This window comes from Petromyzon marinus, chromosome 4 (genome assembly GCF_048934315.1).
Source record: "Petromyzon marinus isolate PM22_M1 ecotype Great Lakes invasive population chromosome 4, UKy_Petmar_22M1.pri1.0, whole genome shotgun sequence".
Taxonomy (NCBI): domain Eukaryota; kingdom Metazoa; phylum Chordata; class Hyperoartia; order Petromyzontiformes; family Petromyzontidae; genus Petromyzon; species Petromyzon marinus.
In genome coordinates, this window is record NC_133670.1 from 19416995 (window position 1) to 19432972 (window position 15978).

Consider the following 15978-nt stretch of genomic DNA (forward strand, 5'->3'; position numbering starts at 1 on the left):
GGACACGTTTAAAAAACAAAGTCCTCCTGCCTCTGTCCACCCAGCAGTATCAGTGGCTATTGCACAGTTACTCAAGCTGCAGGCTGTGTGTGTGACGGGGTCAAGTATGGGTACGCCTACCTCTTTCAAGACATCCAGCCAGGGTGGAAGAGTAGGGCATATACCCGATATGGTGGTTCTATAGAAGCTCTTGCTGGTACACCACTGGCAATGTAGTTTTTTTTGTTTAGAATGTATTACAAGGAGAGTTTGTATCGCAAAATAGCTGCTGTAGTTGATTATATTCATCAAGCTTTGAACACTTCACTCAAAATCTGAGAGTTCAGAGTTTAAATTCCACTGGAGGATGATCTCAGCCTCTCAGTATTCTGGGGTTGGTAATATTAGGCAACACTCTGCAGTAAACAGTTGTCATATGGGGAAACTGGCCCCTGTCATAAGAAAAAGGAATTTACATCACTAGCTAAAGGCCACCATTGGTGATGAACACCTTTGTCTTTCAGTTGATGATACCACAGTTAAATGATAAATGTATTAAAACCACAGTTTACCAAACAATTTACACATTGCATTCGTGTTGCATAACAGTACTGCTATGCTCAAATCACTGCAGTAATTCATTCTGGTCCACTTTATTTACATGAACACCCTATCGCGACATCAATATGGTGATTACACTTGGTCTATTCAGGGGCTTAATTTCTCCCTGAATATTCTGCTGGTCGCTGATAGACACGTGGACTAGTAGCTACATCATCGCAAGAGGCATACAAGATGTGGTGTTCTGGGATGCAGATATATTTTCCGGGTCGTTGACCAAGGCAGACCCAGCTAAAATTAATTCCCTGGATCTATATTAACGCACACTCACTCACTCACTGTACAGCAGCTATATTCAACAACAGCAGAGGCCTAAATAGACTTGTCCACTCCTCCCAACCAAGAATGGAGACCCTGTTTCCTTCTCCACTCAGTTAAATGCCTTACCTCAGCAGCCAGCCTTAAATACAGTACCTCATGAACTTATAACCCACCTCCCTAATGATTACCTACCTACCACCCACCCAATCAGACATTCATGAGCCATGACGAGTAAATCCATTACAATAACACATTTCATATCCAGTACTGTAATAACACTGCTATAAAGTGCTGTTTCTCTGCAGTACTATAGAGTATATCATTTTTGGAGTGCAATATGCATATGATTAGGCCATATAAAACAATTTTCATGTTTGAAGTCTGCAAAGCCACTTTAACAATTATTGACATATTTTAAAAGTTAATGTTGAGATAGCTGCCATTGTTTTGACATCCAAATATATCTTCCCTCCCATACATTAATCCCACACAGCAATGAGTTGTTGTTGTTGTTTTCGCAAAGGAGATATGACATCCTCTGCTATTGCCTATTACTTATGAACATTTCAGTAACATAGTATTCCTCGTCTTTTTGCATCCAACTGGCGCCATCCCTTGACCTTAGGGCATCTTGCATTTTATGTTGTAGTGAGCGCTATAACAGCTGTGCATATTGTCTGTGCTAATACAATCTGAACTGACAAAAAACACATTCAGGTATTATTTTCAAAATCCAGCAAGGAACCTGGGCTATACACTTAGTCCTGTACTGTATTTAATTATTACTCTTAGATATTCAAGTTTCTATTTTGACACATTCTAGTCGTAAGCTTGGGCTCTCAATACATATTCCTGTGTTATTGTTAATGTGTTTGTTTTCGATTGAAAACCACGATGTTTTCTGTATATAACTGTTACCATTTAGCCATGAGGTGACTCTTCCTGAAATTTAAAATGGTCAAATATACTTCAATCCAGCTACTAATTTACATTTTCTTCATGAAATTCTTACTCACATCTAAACCCATTCTCATCAAGATTGAATGGAGTGAATGTTGTTATGTCAATCTGCTGACTTTTTGTACAAAGCCATCTTTTATTTAGCTGTGTAATATAAAGGCCTAGATACACGATACTATGCTATTTTGGCACAATCAACGGGGGCAATTGGATTATGCAGTGTTGCACCCCACGAATTCCAAGCAATCATATTGAGGGCACTATGTCACAGCATGCAATGCATTCGAGTGCAATTCTGTCATAAAGAATGGTGTGAGTCAGGAATATTAGAAACATACACACATATACAAACAAGAATACTCACACACATGCACAAAGACACACATTCACCCACAAACACACCTTCCATACATACACACACATATGCACTCAACAAACATGATACGTTCAATCTCACACGTACATATACATATAAAGATGCATACACATGTGCACACACACAAATACTCATTATCTATATGGCCACATGATTAAAATGCACTGACTGATTGGATGAATGCAGTCTTGTCTGATTGCAAATAATATAACACGGATGAAACATCATGCAACAACATCACAACTGATTGCGTGGTGCAATAATCACGAGATGATGTGTCAATGGTGATGCAATCATGAGCCCTCAATAGCATCACATCCCATGAGTTGCACTGATATGGCACGGTGTATCTAGGCTTTTAAGTGTGTCAGTGGGATTTAAACGAGCTAAGTATAGGAGTTGTCCTTACATTTTGGTGCACGACATGCAAATAAACAATGTAATGTATAGTTCTTATTGTTATATTGGAAGGTTCAGTCAATGTATCACCTCATATAAATTACTTATTGTTTTTTCAAAACCGATAAACATGTACAGGGATTTGAAAACATTGTTGGCATAAAATGGCACTTTAATGAAAGACTCTCATGTAGTATCCACTTCAGCAATACCAAATATAATAATGGGCCTTTTAATGAAGCAGGTGCATTGGCTGCTGCGTTTGTCTCTCATTGCTTGCTCATATCATCATCACCTGACCGGCGGCTGCTGCTGACCCCTTGTTTGACAGGGAGGCCAAGGCCCTCGTGGCAGGGATGGCGAGCCTGGCACTCCCGGAAACCCTGGCATGCCCGGACCCCCAGGCCCTCCTGGGCCTCCTGGCCTTGGTGGAGTAAGTATCAGACATTTTCCCTGTGACCATTCCTACAACTCCACGAATTAGTCACTCTTCCTGCCACCTGAGATTGTTGCCATGTCTGTCTGAGTTAGATGCAAGCTGAACGAGCAGTGAACTTCAATGGAACATTTTCATTATATCAGGGCGGGGGGGGGGGTTAAATATTTTATAATGAACCGATTACGCTGATTTCTTTTCACTTTAAAACTAAAGCGTAAATCATTTGTGTAAATATGCAGTATATACAGCAATATAATTACCCCCAAATTATGTTTGCAAACAAGAATAACATACATGTAATTGAAGTAGTTTTCTTTTCTCTAGAACTACTTTTTTTGTGTTTGGTTTGTTGTCCTTCCCCTGCACCTCCAATTAGCACATTTGGCTACGTACGGTGCAAAATAAGTTCAACGTACATACACATACGTACAGAGGTGTTGATGTGTGACCACAAATATGTAATTTTGTTTAATTGCCGTCCAACAGAACTTTGCTGCCCAAATGGCCGGAGGCTTTGATGAGAAGTCTGGAGGTGGTGCTCAAATGGGAGCTCTTCAAGGACCAATGGTACGGGAGCATTCGTCATATGAAATAAGAGGCATTGTTATATCCTAAGCAATTACTTTGACCAGGTTGACCAAAAACACATTCTAAATATGCCCAACATATCCTCTATCTCTTTTGCACTTTCACTTTCAGGCTGTGAAGACAGTTGCATGTTAATGAATAACAGAATGTAATTGGTTCTGTTCATGTGATTTTGTTATTGTAGGGACCTATGGGACCAAGGGGACCTCCAGGGCCTTCAGGCTCACCTGTAAGTTTCAATATTGCACCCTTCAGCCCATAAACTTGCCATCGTTATACGTATTTCCCGTTCATTTGTTCTGACATGCCACTAAGTGTCATTGTGCGCTTTCTTCAGGGCCCGCAAGGATTCCAGGGCTCCCCTGGAGAGCCCGGCGAGCCTGGACCTTCTGTAAGTATTTCTGCACGGTTCCCTTGTAGCCTCAATCCATGCGAAGTTACATAAGTGAAGTCAATGATTTGAAACCTGTGTTGATGAAGAAATACTTATCCCATTTTATACATTTCTATAAATACAAACCAATTGCATTGTTTTGGTCATAAAAAAACTAAATTAAGACATACCATATGTATTGTATTTATGTATTTGCACATAGCTAGCACTGAAATTAATGTTCGAATAACAGATGCAGAATACTTAATCAGCATGTAATGTGAACTATGCCTTCTCTCACAGGAACTAAGGGGCTTCTAAAGCTTTGTTGCACGTGTCTTTTTAGGGAGGGCTTGGCCCACGAGGACCCCCAGGCCCAGCTGGAAAGCCCGGCGATGATGTCAGTAAAAAGCTCTTTCTGCTCGGTTGAATGCACTTTTTTACATGAAGGCAACACGTTTACAAGAAACACATTTCACGGAGACAATATCTTAAAGTTATGACACTGTGCGTCTTCACTTCCAGGGCGAGGCTGGCAAGTCAGGAAAACCAGGTGAACGTGGACCCGCAGGACCGCAGGTGAGGATCAATGATGCCACCTCTTCACTTCACTAACATCTTGAGAAATGTTCTGTAATGTTATGTTATGTTGCATGCCCACTCATACATGCACATAACCACATAAGGTAACGTAATGCACACTTCATATAATTAAGCATGAAGCGTGTTTAAGGGATGCGCTATCTTTTGATAGGTCTTGTTTCAAAGTGTAAAAAAACCAGAGTTCTCAACTGCATGTTCACATGTTCTCATTTTATTACTTTAGGGTGCTCGTGGTTTCCCAGGAACCCCTGGCCTTCCAGGCATTAAGGGACACCGGGTGAGTGTTTTTTAAAATTGTATCCTTTATCAGAAATATATTTTTGCTGGCACTGCACATACGTACGTAAGGAGAAAGTTACGTTAATACATTGCATGTTTTAATGCGTCATTTTTCATTGCAGGGGTACCCTGGCCTAGATGGTTCTAAGGGTGACGCTGGGGCTGCTGGTGCCAAGGTATGTAATTGAAACCTCGAAGATTGAATAAAAATATATAAAACTAAAATGTGTTTTATACAATAACATTGCATTTGCACTTCATTGACACAATGTGTATGCGTCTGATTACAGGGTGAATCTGGTGCTTCCGGTGAGAACGGCGCCCCTGGGCCCTTGGTATGTACTCTCCGTATATATTTATTTCCCATACCACCAAGTAATTACGTATAACGACTTGAATGCATCATCGCACCCACATGTGTAGCTCGCTAAAAAAGTGGCCAACTCTTGCTTGCGTTTTTTGTTTGCGTCTGCTAGGGTCCACGTGGTCTGCCTGGTGAGAGAGGTCGCCCCGGTGCCTCTGGTCCTGCTGTGAGTAAAACCCCCTCCACTTGCTGACCTCCAAACAATGCACCACACGCCACCAGCACCGTCCTCCAGAGGCCTGTGGGTCGTGTGCACTGACCTCTGTGTGTGATCTCTCACAGGGAGCCCGTGGCTCTGATGGTCTCCCTGGTCCTGCTGGCCCTCCCGTGAGTACAATGTTCATTTCACATTTATATAACACGTTTAACACGTAGGCTTTTGCGAACCAATATTATTCATAATCGTGTTATTTATAAATGTGTCGTAACCCTCCACCAGATGCTATATTGGACAGACGGGACGTAACATCAGCGTAAGACTAAAAGAACGCCAAAGAAATATTAAATTATCTCAAACAACTGTCGGCAGTGGCAGATCATGCTTGCCAACAAGGACACTCAATTGATTTTTATAACGTTGAAGTGTTGTGTAAAACCAATTATTACTGGCAAAGACTAATTAGAGAATCCATTGAAATTGAGAGAAATATAAATAACTTCAATCGCTCTGACAGCGACAGGCTTAGTGCGGCCTGGAAGCGTATTATTAAATAATACATATTACAATTCTTTATAGGGGAAACACATACTAATTAACTGATTACTAACGTAATATATATTTACAATAACACACATTACAACTAATTATTAATCTACAAATTATTACTAATCATAACAGTTGACTGATTACTAATCTATTATATAATTACAATACCCCCCCCCCTCCACCTCAAATCACTGCACCTGAATGAGTTAAATGATGACGTCACTGCTGCTCTATTTAAGACCGGGAGCAAGTGAGGGCTTTACCATTCTGGCAAATTGCCCGATGATGCTGGATGTAATTACCAGCGAAACGTCGTACTCAAAAACTGTAAATGTTGTGGATTCACTCTTCAACACACCGGTGGGCTAAAGTAGTGAACTATTTGTCTTTTGTCAACGTGACATTTTGTTGCTGATTGGCCGTGTCGGGTGGTGGAGGGTTACGACACATTTATAAATAACGCGATCTAACCCAAAAAAACGTTTATCAATTCATATAACACCTTTTTCGCTTACATATCCCCTTGATTTGGAGTTTAAAAAGTGTATTTAATGTGAGTGCATTTGGTGATGTAACCTAAGTATAAAAAAATATATGTGAAACCTATTTCAGGTGAATTTATTAATTATTGCGTTTTTATTAAAAAAAAGTGTGTTAAAACATCAACATGCAAATTGACTCTTACGGTAAAAAAATTGCACTTTGTGAGGATGTTAAATATCGCTGAATGCATGCTTGCATGAGGAAATATTCCAGCTCACCTTTTCATGTTGATTCATCGTTTATTAATTCTTAACATGAAGGCACTTTGGTGATGTGAACTTAGCAGCTATGGCAGTATAGGTCCTTCTGTAGGCAAGATATTGCTGGAGGCACGTTTTCTCAAAATCCCACAGTCACAGTAGTCCACACTGTCAGTTATGATGCTGTAAAGAATGTGTTGAGGTTTTTATTTTCTCTACGAGTAAAGTTAAATGGAAATGTACTTTTTGTTTCAAATCATGTTGATCCAAATGTATAATTTGTTTTGTATAAATGACCCTCACAACAAACCACGAACGATATGCATACATGGAAATTCAGCACAATTAGGAAAAGGGCAGATGTAATGCAACATGCCCCAAAGTTAGGTTGTAACATTAAAAAACACATGGCTGACGTACATGGAAGCTGTGTAATTTAAACTTGCTGCGCATGTCGGGGACTGACCTGCATGACAAAGGTTGGGAGAGGCGGGGTGGTTCGGGGGTGGGAGGCAGGCTTACCATAAAATGTGCTGTTTTTTTGTTCATTCTGAGTGCACACTCTCACTCTCCTGCAGGGTCCCACTGGTCCATCTGGCTCCCCTGGTTTTCCTGGAGCCCCAGGTGCTAAGGTGAGTTACATTCCTTGCGAGTATCTCGTGCGCTCCTGCGAAACAGCCAGGAGGTTTGTCTGGCTGCCTGTCTGTCTGTGCTCTTTAGCCTTGGGGTACGTTATGATGAAATTGTCACATGTACACATGAATAAACTCTCCCCCCCCCACCCTTGTAACAAACACATACACAGTGCACATGATCCTACGTCTGCTGGGGACAGTCAGTCTGTCTTCATCTCAGAACATTGCAGTCGGTGCTGTCAATCAATCGAAAACATTTCCCTTTAAATAAAGAAACAGGAAAAAGGTCAACATCTGTTATTGATGTTTCATAAAGAAGAAAACTGTAGCTGCACAATGTTTCTCTCTCGCACGTTTGTGACTAATTATATATGCACTAGTATTACTTGAGCTAATTGTCCCATAACAGTGCGATCCAATTGACCGATAATGATTTCATTAAATATAATCTCTCCGGGCAGTCTCCCTCTTAAACCTATTGCAAAAGATACGTGCAAATCTAGCACATGTGGTGATGTGTTCATGTGAAAAGCTGTACATAATTTACTGTAGATTGCTTGAATATGAATACAGTGTGTAAAATACAGACATTTATTATCTAGCCTTGATTGAGGCGGTTTTTTTTAAAGCTTGTTCGATGATTTAAAGTAGTAAACCGTAATAGGGTAATTACATATTACACAAAGGCCCAACATTCCCGAATACTGTAGTTTTCATTAAAAAAAAATGAAAAATAGCTGCTCTGCGACAGTGAGTGATGCCAGCAGCCATAGGATCCCTTTCGGTCGACAGACGAACGTGGGGTGGAAAAGTGCAAAAGGCTTCCACGCCCACCTCAATCAATGCATCGAGCTGTCTCGCCCCAGCACCTGCGCCCGAAGCTACGGCCACGTGGAAAACATTCGCAGACAAAGCTTCATGTTCTTTCACTTCACAAAGGGAGTCAATTGTGCTTGGGTGGATCGTGCAGTGGAGAAGCAGAGAGAATGCATTGCACCAGGCAAGGAATGCACCCTTTTTTAGGAGGCCTCTAACTAAGTAACGGAGTGGGGGGGGGGGTGCAGCACAATGCAGACAGCAGACATTTTTGGCAAAGCCTGGCATCGTCTACTTCACTCTGTCGTGCTACAGATGTAATTTGCTACAAAGTTATGCAGGCCAAAGCGAAACAAAATAGTCGTTACAAAATTACATTTGACTCTGTTTTGTTCAAAGATTAAAACGAGGTGAGTGCAACCTACAGACATTAGGAGTAAGTCTGTGGCTTGTCATGGGGACATGATGAGCTATAAAGCTCTTTTTCACAGATGTCCAAACGGGAGACACTGTAACATGTCTTTCCGTAATTATAATTCAATCATTAATTAATTATCATTGCATGGAACAGGCCTAGATGTCATACTAGATCAGGATGGGTTTGGTTTGTTTGAATGCTAAGGGTTGTTTTCCACCTACATGTGAAAATGTAATGGTCAGTTGGATGCCATGGCATGGGAAATCATCTGAACAGAGCCTAACAAATAGAAATACATAATTTGGGTGGTAATGCATTTACGACAGTCATGTAAAAAAGTGTACTCCAAACTGACTACATCATCCAGCATAAATAAAAGCATATAATTCAGTTTCAAGGCAGAGAGCCAGTGAAAGATGTTACTGCTTTAAAAAACACATTAAGTTAATTATATTACGTTTGCCTCTGAGAAGTAAAACGTAAGTGTCAGTGGCATTTAGATCCCGTTTACTGTGTACTTTTTAGTCAGTTAAAGTACATTTACCATATCCTCCGGATTATTCGGTGCTCTGAAAAGTAAGAAGCACCCCAAAACTTGTGCCCGATGTCAACAAAGTTAAAACAAATCTAGTCACACACACACACATCTTGCAGATCATAAGACGCACCTCCCCCCCCCCCCCCAACTTTTGCAGTGGGAAAAAAGTGCATCTTATAATCAATGCCTCTATGATACTTCCTGTTGGCCATACGGATGCCTCCCGGTGTACTCGTCACATAGCACAAAAGCTGCAGGAGTCTGAGATGAAGAACGGAGAGTGCCACTTCGGTGCTGCTATTCAGGCTGCAAAAATGTAACTGCAGATTTCTTTCCCCATCGTTTCTTGCCAATGCCATGACTTCTTTACCCCCTGCGGGAATTTCTTCACATCCAATGACGGCTTCCACACAGCACTCAGTAATTGCGTAACTTTGTTTAAGTTGCATCCAATCAGATTACGTTAATTAACCGAGTTTGCGGTGATGAGTTGCGTGTTGTGTTTCCACGACTGAAATTCTTTCTTTGGTTAATGTAAATAGTTAAATGAAAATGTATGGCAACACTGATACCAAAAACAATTCTCATCAGTGTTCCCTTACTTTAGATGAAGTGTATATTAACGGGACATTACATCCTCTACTTGGCTGCCATTTCGTACACTAGTGTTACAAAGGTTGATGCAAATGTTATTTTATAAAATAACGTGTATTCTTATTAGTATTACTACTTCTCCAAAATCATGTACTTGTCATGATTACATACATTTCGCTGGTGCTCGACAAGCCTTGCGGGCACTGACAATAACATCCAAAGTGTAACTGGACTGCGCCACAAGCAGTTTTGCAAAATATGCGACCCATTTAGAGTTTATGTTACGTTGAAAGTGTACTCACCGCAAGGGTCCCCAACTGAACATTAACCGTAAAGAGGTTCCCAGACCTCGCAATACTTGGGATGCGATCGTGGATTATTTGCATTTCAGGTTTCAGAGTGAGTGCTGCCAGAGATACACGAGCTAAAGTTTGTTCATATATTTAGGTGACATGAAATACATTTTTGCGATGACATTTACAATTTCTATCAAGCATTACGATAAAACAATGAACACAAAGTCGCAACATTTTATCGCCAAAGACATACACATTATCCTAAAGTAAATGTAATCTAGTCGGCGAGACCTGTTGGCTGCATGCAGTGCTGTGGATAGAAAGGATACACAGCAGCAGACTGCAGTTTTGGTGTCGGAGAGGTATGTGATAGATCGCCATGGCAACACTGCATCATAATGTTAGGGACCAAATGGATTCCCACAGTGAGACTGGCTAAAAAGAGGAATGCGGTGAATCATCATGGCAACCCTGCATCGTCATGTTACAAAGTTTCAAGTTGAATCACCATGGTAATGCTGCAGCATGTAAGAGGACATGATGAATCACCATAGCAACACTATCATGATGTTAGAGAGTGACATAACGTGTCCCAGTAGCAACATTCCACCATAATGTTAAACAGCGTTGTGATGGATCACCACAGCAACTCTGTATGACGGTGTTGGACATATACGTGATGAGTTACCATGGCCATTGCTGCATCACGAGGAACGACTCTTAATCGTTCCCGATCTCCAATAATCACCACTAACATCTCGGAATAGATTTCCCGGCCATTAATTTGCCCGTTTCCAAAAACTAAATTTGTTTCACATTTTCAATCATTTAATTGGAAGAGCAATGGAAATAACATTGAGCTGGAAACTCTTGATATATGTTAAATGTATTCAATTGTCACAATTAAAATGCACCTTCCTTTATCAAAATAACCTGGAAACACATGGAAGTTTAGCTGTATGGAGTTACACAAGTTGTGGTGCCCAAACTATTATGGCTGGCACGACTGTGTTAATGTGTTAATGTCATGTCTGGCATAACAGTTCCATAAATCTCATTGCGGGTATTTGCTCTCTCCACCTATTCTCAACGTCGTTAATCTTCCATGCACTCCAATTGTTTTATCAATAATATTCCGTTAACCACTGTGAATACGTTGACAGTGTTTAAGTGAAAATCATTTAGGCAAGTCGTGGCCAGGATAAAGGATGTGTTAAGGTGGCCGCCTCACGCTGGCCTCCGTCAGAACGTGGATGTTGAGCATTAAACGCAAGTCCAGTGCCTGTGAGGAACAATTTGCATCATGCACATCAGCAACTTTAAACCCACTCAGAATAGCATTACACCTGCAGCACAATTATTTTTTATTATTTCCGACAACTAAACTTACAGGCAGTAACAGGCTATAACAGAGAAGATGGATGTTCTAATAAAAACTTACCTGGGCTGGATGCCCACTGAAAGAACTGAGTTTTACATTACAGCGTTCAGGTGATTATTGGCATAGGGGAAGCTCAGCGAACGATATAAAGAGAGTGTTTATGTCTAACATCTGTCAGGGTTTATTTTCTGCAGTGGTATGTGCAACACATGTAAGGCTCACCTTCATAATACTATTATTACAGGGCTCACCTGCATATTATTAATCAATATAACGGCTCAGCTTCATATTATTATAAGGCTGACATTACTTTATCATCACAGGGTTTACCTTCAATGTAACCAATATTACTATTAATCTGCATGTAACCTGGCTAAAACCATTGAAAATAATTTATTGTTACAGAACTCATCTTTACTTGAGCTTGCTTATAATTACTAGTCTCTACCTTTATTATTTCAAGGGTGATCTTTACAATGTTTTATGTTGTTGTCGATGCTATAGCACTATTTCTAAAACTTAAGAAATTAAAATGGGATTTTTTTTGTTTCATTCCATGAGATCAATAATTGCTTTGAAAATGCCACCAGTAGTCTAAGAGAGCCACAGCGAAATTTGGCGCCACTAGGGGATGATAAACATTTAGCGAGATTAAACGTATTATATTACGACATACTTCTTAGGTAAGGTCACTTCATAATTTACTTTGATTGGCGATTTAAAGTTGTCATCTCAGGTGGTACCAACAAGTGACATTTTTCGTTCTAGCCCATGGACTAAGAGCAGTGTGCCACCGCATCTGCTTTGAAAAATCCTTAAAATGACAGTTTTCAGTGTGTTCACAGAAGCGGCGGTGCACTTTCCCACAAAGCTCTTTAAAGAGCTTGGAGTATGACAGTCAAACGCAATATTTTTAATTACCAGAGTTAAGAGGTAGCCAAAGCAACTGCAAAACCATGTATTTTTTTTGTTTGCACAGTCAATAGTGGACCAGGTTGAGACCATCAAATTACTTCTAGACTTGAGAACTCAGTTTAGTCATGGGTGGCTGCCCTAATCAAACTGGGTTTCATGCTATATACTAGTACTTCAACATACATACGTGCATTGTATTTATACGAAGGCAAAACAACATGTAATAGGAGTGATATTTAAAGCACGGTGCTCAAATACACCAAAATCACTTTGTTTCAACACAATTACCCAAACTAGTGCATTTTACGACCGTGCAAAAATGGCATTTCTTGGGTAAAGTATCCATGACCTATGCTTACAACTTCGTGTGATAAAACTGTATTAGTTCATGTTTTTAAAGTGTAATTTAACATCTGTTGATGCTCTTAAAAATTAATTTGCCAGTGTCCTTTTGTATAGACAATGTTCTGTGCACAATACAGATATTTACACCAATGGCATGTTTTTCATATCTTTTCATGAAAACAATAATTCCTACACATTGTATTATTTCATCCAGGATTTTATGATTCACACATTATATACATTATATTATACAGGTAACCATGCGTTAATGTGATCATTACAACCTACGCTTACCTTCACAAAACATGCATAAAATCGTGCAAGAATTGATTATGGGGCCACTAGAGGCGCTACATTAACCACAATGTTAAAAACAAGAACCCTTGCATCGAATCCTGAACGGAATCATGACCATTCATCATATTGCAATCGGGTAACTAATTTACATGCTTCATTACTGTATTATGTGGAAACACTGGTAAATCGTACTTTCACTATTTCAAGAGCGTGCACAAATACAGAGAGAAATTATCAATACTCCACATTACCCTGCTTGCATGAAAGGTTCCCGAATTGTATTGACAGGTTTGTGCATTTGCCATGCTTTCAACTTCACCACATTTCAAATAATACAGCTTTAAGCACATTTCACGATGTCAATATTAGCAACGCAAACGCTGCAGCTTTTGCAAGCAACAACGTACAAAAGAACATGTGCTTTATCTCTGGGGCCACACCTCAGTTCAAAATACAAATCCTCGTTGCGTTGACAGCTGGCTGGCAGTGCCAGGACTGTTGCTGTCTGTGTGGGTGGTGGTGGTGGTGGTGACGCAAATCTCTGCTTGTCTGTCCCTGGCAGGGTGAAGCTGGCCCCACCGGAGCACGTGGGCCAGAAGGTGCCCAGGGCTCTCGCGGAGAGCCCGGTGCTGCTGGGGCTTCTGGGCCGTCCGGCGCCCCCGTGAGTTCCTGCGCGTGATCGCACGCGGCTACACCAAACACCCGCACGCGATTTTTGCGTTCAGCGGCCTCGAGTCATTGCCAGACAGACCCGGGCACTTTACACAGTTGCAATTTCCTGTGCAAACCGTAACTTACAATAATTTTGCACTATTATAACTTGTTTGGCATTCATCAACGATATATATTTTTTTGTTTATACAATAAAGAACATCAGCATATACTACGAATTTCCATTTTTTTGCAGCCACTGTTGATGGTCGCTGCAGAGGACATATCTCACCCACTGCTGTGCTTGTGTCATTGTGATGTTTGTTTGACAGGGTAACCCTGGCACTGATGGACTTCCTGGAGCCAAAGGATCATCTGTAAGTATTATGCTCCTTTACTAGTTGTTTGTTGACATATATGGAATGTTATAATTATCGTGGGGGGGGGGGAACTTCCGAAATAACTATTCTCCTATGTAACTCAGATGATGTTATATAAAGTTGCATGTCAGTTTATAATACACAGTTTAATTCAGCGTCTGTTGTGTGTGTATTTTTGTGTTTGTGCATGTATTGTGTGTTGTGGCATGTGTGCATATGTTGTGGTACGTGCATGTATTGTGACGCGCGTGCTGTAGTTTGTGTACACATTTGATGGTTGTGATGCATTTGTGTTACCAATAACACCTGGGCGTAGCCGGTGACCTCCGACTCAAAACCCTCTGCCACTCAATGTTAACCTCAAAGGTCAACTAGTCTGGCTAAGGTGCCATGGTAGTGGCATGACCACCATACCTAGTGGCAGACGATATCAGTTGTTGTCTCTGTATGTGCCTGTGTGTAATTCCTGCTTTTGTTGTGGCTGCATCCTTCCTGTGTAGGGTTCTCCAGGTATTGCCGGTGCGCCCGGATTCCCAGGCCCCCGTGGAGCTCCAGGGCCCCAGGGTGCAACTGGCCCTCTTGGCCCCAAGGGACAGCAGGTCAGTCCCCCAATCCGAGCAGCTGAGATTTATTAGCAGCTCATCTGTTGGAAATGACCACATCGCTGCTGTTAATCACTTAAAAAATATTGTACGGACAATAAAATATTGAAATTGCATTTTATGTTGCTGTAATAGAAGTGTATTTTCTTTCCAGGGTGACCCAGGTGTTCATGGATTCAAGGGAGAGCCTGGCCCCAAGGGCGAGCCTGTGAGCATGACACCTCTTGTTTGAAAACAAACGCGGAACTTTGCTCACACACTCCGTCATGCCGCACAATTCCCTGCCGACGTTGCTGCTGCTGCACTTTATGCTCGTGTGTAAGGATGTAAGTAGAGGCGGGCGGGCGGGCGGGTGGGTGGGTGGTGGTGGGTAGTGGGTAGCTGTGTGCTTGTAGCAAAGCGAGTGAGCTATCTGCGCTGTGCCACTAGGGCCCTGCCGGTCTTCAAGGTCCACCCGGCCCAGCTGGAGAGGAAGGCAAGCGCGGTGCTCGTGGAGAACCCGGAGCAGCTGGCCCCGGTGGCCCACCTGGCGAGAGAGTGAGCTCCCCCTGTCTTACTGCCGATGCACAAGCGCCCTTTGATTCATCTGGAACATCACGTGATAAAAATGTTTTTTTAATACATCACGAAATGATACACCTGGGAGAGATTTGTCCAACTGTGAGGGCTGCATTCAACGTTCGTTCTTCTTTCACCCCTCAAACCACTCCTACGTTTCCACGCAAGGACTCACTTTCAGTAACCTTTTTACTATGGTGTCTCTAAGGGCTGCATCCTCGGACCTCTGCTGTATCATCTTCAGTTTTAATATCGACCATCACTTATCTGAAAATAACATTTCTCCGTTTACTCCATGAACCCAAAATCACTCTTAATACTCAAATCCGCTCTTGATGCGGTCCCATATTGGATTGGTTCTAACTTCCTCCAGGTAAAGGTTGCCAAACCTGAAGTACTCCTTATCAGCAGAAAGTCACAGTAAAGACTCCAGTTTGAGCATGTATCTCAAACTTTAACATTACACTAAAAAAAGAGTGTGCAAAACTTTGGCATTGTCATTGGTCCCAAAGTCTCTATGTACATGAGTCAACTCTTAAGGATCTTATACCTCTATCTTACCAACATCACATCGCAACTCAACTCAGCATTTGCAACTCTATGCGCCGCCCCAAAATACACTATATCCAAGCTCCAGATCATCCAAAATGCCCCTGCCAGGCTCCTGTCCTGCTCCTGTGAATACGACCACATCACCCCAATATTTAAATTCTTACACAAGTTCAACTCTGGATACATTTCAAGACTGCACTCATTGTCTTCCAAGATCCTGCACAGTCCTATCCCTGCCTACCTATTCCTCCCCTCCCATCTCATTGTACTCCCCTGCACACAACCAAGGCCTTCTATCAACCCCTAGTC

General features: G+C 41.5%; 1 protein-coding gene across 1 annotated transcript in view; it reads left to right on the forward strand.

The window, feature by feature from the left end:
- The window catches only part of LOC116938527 (uncharacterized), a 48577-nt gene that overhangs the window by 9055 nt on the left and 23544 nt on the right, over positions 1 to 15978 (forward strand). The window contains exons 7-23 of the mRNA XM_032945698.2: positions 2928 to 3029; positions 3522 to 3602; positions 3808 to 3852; positions 3961 to 4014; positions 4343 to 4396; positions 4522 to 4575; positions 4823 to 4876; positions 5001 to 5054; positions 5169 to 5213; positions 5355 to 5408; positions 5525 to 5569; positions 7270 to 7323; positions 13489 to 13587; positions 13910 to 13954; positions 14458 to 14556; positions 14714 to 14767; positions 14989 to 15096. Coding sequence (XP_032801589.1) covers positions 2928 to 3029; positions 3522 to 3602; positions 3808 to 3852; positions 3961 to 4014; positions 4343 to 4396; positions 4522 to 4575; positions 4823 to 4876; positions 5001 to 5054; positions 5169 to 5213; positions 5355 to 5408; positions 5525 to 5569; positions 7270 to 7323; positions 13489 to 13587; positions 13910 to 13954; positions 14458 to 14556; positions 14714 to 14767; positions 14989 to 15096 — 1101 coding nt within the window. The remainder of the gene's footprint in view (positions 1 to 2927; positions 3030 to 3521; positions 3603 to 3807; positions 3853 to 3960; positions 4015 to 4342; positions 4397 to 4521; positions 4576 to 4822; positions 4877 to 5000; positions 5055 to 5168; positions 5214 to 5354; positions 5409 to 5524; positions 5570 to 7269; positions 7324 to 13488; positions 13588 to 13909; positions 13955 to 14457; positions 14557 to 14713; positions 14768 to 14988; positions 15097 to 15978) is intronic.